General features: G+C 60.0%; 1 protein-coding gene across 1 annotated transcript in view; it reads left to right on the plus strand.

The window, feature by feature from the left end:
* The window catches only part of LOC120511151 (adhesion G protein-coupled receptor L1-like), a gene marked incomplete at both ends in the record, with an annotated part of 8,672 nt that extends 2,787 nt beyond the window's left edge, over positions 1 to 5,885 (plus strand). Inside the window, 4 exons of the mRNA XM_039727839.1 lie at positions 294 to 397; positions 1,726 to 1,911; positions 5,237 to 5,275; positions 5,702 to 5,885. Coding sequence (XP_039583773.1) covers positions 294 to 397; positions 1,726 to 1,911; positions 5,237 to 5,275; positions 5,702 to 5,885 — 513 coding nt within the window. The remainder of the gene's footprint in view (positions 1 to 293; positions 398 to 1,725; positions 1,912 to 5,236; positions 5,276 to 5,701) is intronic.
* Positions 5,886 to 6,341: the final 456 nt, after the last annotated feature.

The raw sequence follows: 6,341 nt of genomic DNA on the forward strand, positions 1-6,341 counted from the left end.
GGGGGGGAACACGGGGAACAGGGGCGACTGGGAGAACTGGGAGGGATTGGGAGAACTGGGGGCACTGAGGGAGACTGGGGGAGACTGGGAGGGACTGGAGGGACTGGGAGGGGACTGGAGGGGCTAGGAGAACTGGGAGAACTGGGAGAACTGGGGGGACAGACATCCCCTCCCCCAGACATCGCCTCCTCCCACGTGGGGCTGGGGATTCTGTGGGGTGGGGAGGGGGCAGTGGGGGATTCAGGGAAATGTGGGGTCCCCCTGAGCCCCCCTGAGCCCCCTGTGCCCCCCAGGCATCGCCTCCTTCCAGTGCCTGCTGGGGCTGGGGGTGTGGAACCCCCGCGGGCCCGACCTGAGCAACTGCACCAGCCCCTGGGTCAACCAGGTGGCCCAGAAGGTACCGGGGGACCCCAAAATGGGACCCGCCCAAAGGGGACACCCCTAAACGGGAATCCCCCAAAATGGGACCCGCCCAAAGGGGACACCCCTAAACAGGAATCCCCCAAAATGGGACCCGCCCAAAGGGGACACCCCTAAACGGGAATCCCCCAAAATGGGACCTGCTCAAAGGGGACACCCCTAAACAGGAATCCCCCAAAATGGGACCCGCCCAAAGGGGACACCCCTAAACAGGAATCCCCCAAAAACCAGGACCCCCCAGAAAGGGGGATAGCCTCTGGCCAGGACCCCCCCAAGCAGGGACCCCCTAAAATGCAGATACTCCCAAAACAGGAGCCCCCCCATGAGGAACCCCCCTAAGTGAGGATACCCCAAAAGAGGGACTGCCCCAAATGGGGACCACCCCAACAGGGACCCCCAGAAATGGGGACACCCTGAGAAGGGGGGCTCCCCAAACTGGGGACCCACCTCAGGACCCTTCCTGTCCCAGTGACCCCCCCAGGTCCCCTGGGACCCCCAAACCCCTGCCTGGAGGGTCCTGGGGTGTCCCTCCCTCTGCAGGGGCTGCTCCCCACTCAGGGGGTCCCCGACCCTCCCCAACCCCCTGGCGGATGTGGGGGTTCCCCCCCAGCCCCCTGCAGACCCCCCAGATCAGCTGCGGACCCCCAAATCCTCATGGCCCTCCTGAGACCCCTCAGAGCATCTCCACCCCACGGAGGCGCCTGATCCCACTCAGGGGGTCCCCCAAAACCCCCTGTGGGATTTGGGGGAGTCCCCCCTCACTTGTGTGTGCCCCCCCAGATTCCCAGCAACCCCCCCAGATCCCCCAAAACCCCTCAACCTCCCCTTAGAGACCCCTCCGAGCATCCCCACCCCACAGAGGGGGCTGGTCCCCACTCAGGGGGTCCCCCAAACCCCCTGGGGGATATCGGGGAGCCCCCCCTGAGCCAGACCCCCTGTAACCCCCTGGGGGATATTGGGGAGCTCCCTGACCTGCGGTTGCCCCCCCAAACCCCCTGGGAGATATCAAAGACCCCCCCCACTGACCCATGGGTGCCCCCCCAGACCCCCTGGGGGACATTGGGGACCTCCCCTGACACTTGGGTGCACCCCCAGACCCATTGGGGGATATCAGGGACCCTCCCACTGACCCATGGGTGCCCCCCCAAACCCCCTGGGGGACATCAGGGAGCCCCCCTGAGCCACGGGCGCCCCCCAGACCCCCTGTGACCCCCTGGGGGACATCAGGGAGCCCCCCTGAGCCGCGGGCGCCCCCCAAACGCCCCGGGGGATATCGGGGAGCCCCCTGAGCCTGGGTGCCCCCAGATCAAGAGCGGGGAGAACGCGGCGTCCATCGCGGGGGAGCTGGCGCGGCACACGCGGGGCCCGGTGTTCGCGGGGGACGTCAGCTCGGCCGTGCGGCTGCTGGAGCAGCTCCTGGACATCCTGGACGCGCAGCTGCAGGCGCTGCGCCCGCTCGAGAGGGAGTCAGCGGGGAAAAACTACAACAAGGTGCGACCCCAAAACCCGGATTTGGGGTTCAGCCCACTGGGGGGGACAGGGGACAGGAGGGGACAGTGGGGACACGGCTGTGGCACATCCTGGACACGCAGCTGCAGGCGCTGCGCCCGCTCGAGAGGGAGTCTGTGGGCAAAAACTACAACAAGGTGCGACCCCAAAACCCGGATTTGGGGTTCAGCCCACTGGGGGGGCCGGGGGAACAGGTAGGACCCCAAAACCAAGATTTGGGGTTCAGATTGCTGGGGGACTGAGAGGGAACAGGTGGGACCCCAAAACCCGGATTTGGGGTTCAGCCAAAAGAGGGGGACAGGGGACAGGAGGGGACAGTGGGGACACGGTGGTGGCACATCCTGGGTGTGCAGCTGCAGGCGCTGCGCCCGCTCGAGAGGGAGTCTGTGGGCAAAAACTACAACAAGGTGGGACCCCAAAACCCCGATTTGGGGTTCAGATTGCTGGGGGATTGAGGGGGAACAGGTGGGACCCCCAAACCCCGATTTGGGGTTCAGATTGCTGGGGGACTGAGGGGGAACAGGTGGGACCCCAAAACCCCGATTTGGGGTTCAGATTGCTGGGGGACTGAGGGGGAACAGGTGGGACCCCAAAACCCCGATTTGGGGTTCAGATTTCTGTGGGACTGAGGGGGAACAGGTGGGACCCCAAAACCCCGATTTGGGGTTCAGATTGCTGGGGGACTGAGGGGGAACAGGTGGGACCCCAAAACCCAGATTTGGGGTTCAGATTGCTGGGGGACTGAGGGGGAACAGGTGGGACCCCAAAACCCCGATTTGGGGTTCAGATTGCTGGGGGACTGAGGGGGAACAGGTGGGACCCCAAAACCCCGATTTGGGGTTCAGATTGCTGGGGGACTGAGGGGGAACAGGTGGGACCCCAAAACCCCGATTTGGGGTTCAGATTGCTGGGGGACTGAGGGGGAACAGGTGGGACCCCAACGCCCCGGGGGATATCGGGGAGCCCCCTGAGCCTGGGTGCCCCCAGATCAAGAGCGGGGAGAACGCGGCGTCCATCGCGGGGGAGCTGGCGCGGCACACGCGGGGCCCGGTGTTCGCGGGGGACGTCAGCTCGGCCGTGCGGCTGCTGGAGCAGCTCCTGGACATCCTGGACGCGCAGCTGCAGGCGCTGCGCCCGCTCGAGAGGGAGTCCGCGGGCAAAAACTACAACAAGGTGCGACCCCAAAACCCGGATTTGGGGTTCAGCCCACTGGGGGGGACAGGGGACAGGAGGGGACAGTGGGGACACGGCTGTGGCACATCCTGGACACGCAGCTGCAGGCGCTGCGCCCGCTCGAGAGGGAGTCCGCAGGGAAAAACTACAACAAGGTGGGACCCCAAAACCCGGATTTGGGGTTCAGCCAAAAGAGGGGGACAGGGGACAGGAGGGGACAGTGGGGACACGGTGGTGGCACATCCTGGGTGTGCAGCTGCAGGCGCTGCGCCCGCTCGAGAGGGAGTCTGTGGGCAAAAACTACAACAAGGTGCGACCCCAAAACCCCCATTTAGGGTTCAGACCACTGCGGGGGACAGGAGGAACAGGTGGGACCCCAAAACCCCGATTTGGGGTTCAGATTGCTGGGGGACTGAGAGGGAACAGGTGGGACCCCAAAACCCAGATTTGGGGTTCAGATTGCTGTGGGACTGAGGGGGAACAGGTGGGACCCCAAAACCCCGATTTGGGGTTCAGATTGCTGGGGGATTGAGGGGGAACAGGTGGGACCCCCAAACCCCGATTTGGGGTTCAGATTGCTGGGGGACTGAGGGGGAACAGGTGGGACCCCAAAACCCCGATTTGGGGTTCAGATTTCTGTGGGACTGAGGGGGAACAGGTGGGACCCCAAAACCCCGATTTGGGGTTCAGCCCAAAGGGGGACTGAGGGGGGAACAGGTGGGACCCCAAAACCCCGATTTGGGGTTCAGCCCAAAGGGGGACCAGGGGGAGCAGGTGGGACCCAGAGGGGACTGAGGCTGAGGGGCTCTGAGCACCAAAAAACTACAGCAAGGTGGGAGCTCATCGTGGTTTTGGGGTGTTAATTTGAGATTTTGTTATTTTTTAGGGTTTTTTTGGGTAATGTGTTAATGAGTGTGGTGGGTTTAGTGTTGGTTAATTATTAGTGTTTATTAATTGTTTGTATTTAATTATTAGTAATAATTATTATCTAAATAATAATTGTTAATTAGCATTTATAATACTATAGAACGGTAAAGGAGGTTTAAAACACTAAAAGGGTATAAAGAAAAAATTATTAATAGTAATTAAAAGAAAGAGTAAAAAGAAATAGAATAAAATTTTTCAATTTTTTTAAAACTGATAATGTAAAGAAAGGAAAGCAAATTTAAAATTGTTGTTAGTTTATTATTTTTAAAAGAGTTTCTTTTTTTAGTTTATTTAAGGGGAGAAGGAGCTTTTTGGTTAATGTTATGGAGATTTTTTTTTTATTTAAAAAAAAATTTTGGGAGCTTTGAGCACCAGATTAGGAAGAGTTACAGCAAGAACTCAGACAAGGTGGGACCCCAAACCCCCCGATTTTGGGGTCACCCTATTGAGGGGTGGGGTGGCCAAGGGGGAACTTGTGCCTGTGCCCAGTTTTGGGTGCCCCTGCTCCAGAACCTGAACCCTATTTTTGAGGGTTTTGGCTGATTTTGGGGTTCTGCTCTGAATTTTGGGGTTGTCCTGGCCCAAACATTGAGGGGCTCCTTTTCTAGAGATCAAACACGCTCTGCCCCGAATTTTGGGGTGCTGCTGCCCAGATTTTTGGGGTCGCTGTGCTGGGCCCCTTCTCCCGTTCCGCATTTGGGAGTCCCTCCCCAAATGCTGGGGTTGTTCTGCCCCAAATGCTGGGGCTGTTCTGCCCCAAATGCTGGGGTTGTTCTGCCCCAAATGTTGGGGTTGTTCTGCCCCAAATGTTGGGGTTGTTCTGCCCCAAATGTTGGGGTTGTTCTGCCCCAAATGTTGGGGTTGTTCTGCCCCAAATGCTGGGGCTGTTCTGCCCCAAATGTTGGGGTTGTTCTGCCCCAAATGTTGGGGCTGTTCTGCCCCAAATGCTGGGGCTGTTCTGCCCCAAATGTTGGGGTTGTTCTGCCCCAAATGCTGGGGTTGTTCTGCCCCAAATGCTGGGGCTGTTCTGCCCCAAATGTTGGGGTTGTTCTGCCCCAAATGCTGGGGCTGTTCTGCCCTAGAGTTTGGGGTTATTTCCTGCATTTTGGGAGGATCCTGTTGTGGATTTTGGGGTGCCCCTGGTGCAGGTTTTGGGGTCCCACCCCCTCACCTGGGTGTCCCCTCCCCCATTTTATTGTCCCCCCAGATGCACAAGCGGGAGCGAACCTGCAAGGATTACATCAAGGTGAGGGGTGTGGCCTGAAGGGGCGTGGCCGTGAACAAGGGGTGGGGCTTGTGTGGGTGTGGTCAGGGTGTGGTGGGCAGGGCTTGTGGGTGGGGCTTGAGTGGGTGGGCATGTCAGGGGCAGGGCTATGAAATGGGTGGGGCTTGTGCTGGTGGGTGGGGCTTATTCGGGGGTGGAATCTGCATGGGCGTGGCTTCGGTGTGATAATAGGTGGGCGGGGCTTTGGGAGATGAGCATGGTCAGCATGGGCGGGGTCTGGGGGATTTGGGAGGTTTTGTGCGGGGTGTGGCTAAGAGACGATAGGTGGAGCTTGGAAGGGCATGTCACGTGGGCGTGGGCAGGGTCTGGGTGGGCGTGTCCCATGGGTGGGGTCTGTCTGGGTGGGTGTGTCCCATGGGAGCCCCGCCCACCCCTCCCGTCCCGCAGGCCGTGGTGGAGGCCGTGGACAACCTGCTGCGTCCCGAGGCGCTGGAGTCGTGGCGGGACATGAACGGCTCGGAGCAGGCGCACACGGCCACCATGCTGCTGGACGTGCTCGAGGAGGGCGCCTTCCTGCTCGCCGACAACGTCAAGGAGCCCGCGCGCTTCCTGGCCGCCCGACAGAACCTGGGTCAGCCCCACGGCGACCCCGGGACCCCCACCCAAACCCCTGCGGCTCCTCGGAACCCCGAACCCCTTCCTGGGGTCCCCACAGGCCCCTGCTGCCCACCCTGTCCCTCCTTGCAGTCCCCGGGGTCCGTAACAGACCCTGGTGTCCCAATATCCCAATCTCAAATCCCCAGTCCCAACCCCAAATTTCCAAATCCTAAATTCCCAATCCCAAATCCCCAATCCCAATCCGGATCCCAAGCCCAAATCCCCGATCCCAATCCCAAATCCCAAATCCGAAATCCCAAATTCCAATCCCAATCCAAATCCCCAATCCCAATCCGGATCCCAAGCCCAAATCCCCGATCCCAATCCCAAATCCCAAATCCGAAATCCCAAATTCCCAATCCTAATCCCAATTCCCAAATCCGAAATCCCAACTTCCCAAACCCAAATTTCCAAATCCCCAATCCCAAAC

Source organism: Passer montanus, unplaced genomic scaffold (assembly GCF_014805655.1).
Source record: "Passer montanus isolate IOZ18808 unplaced genomic scaffold, ASM1480565v1 scaffold621, whole genome shotgun sequence".
NCBI classification, from domain to species: domain Eukaryota; kingdom Metazoa; phylum Chordata; class Aves; order Passeriformes; family Passeridae; genus Passer; species Passer montanus.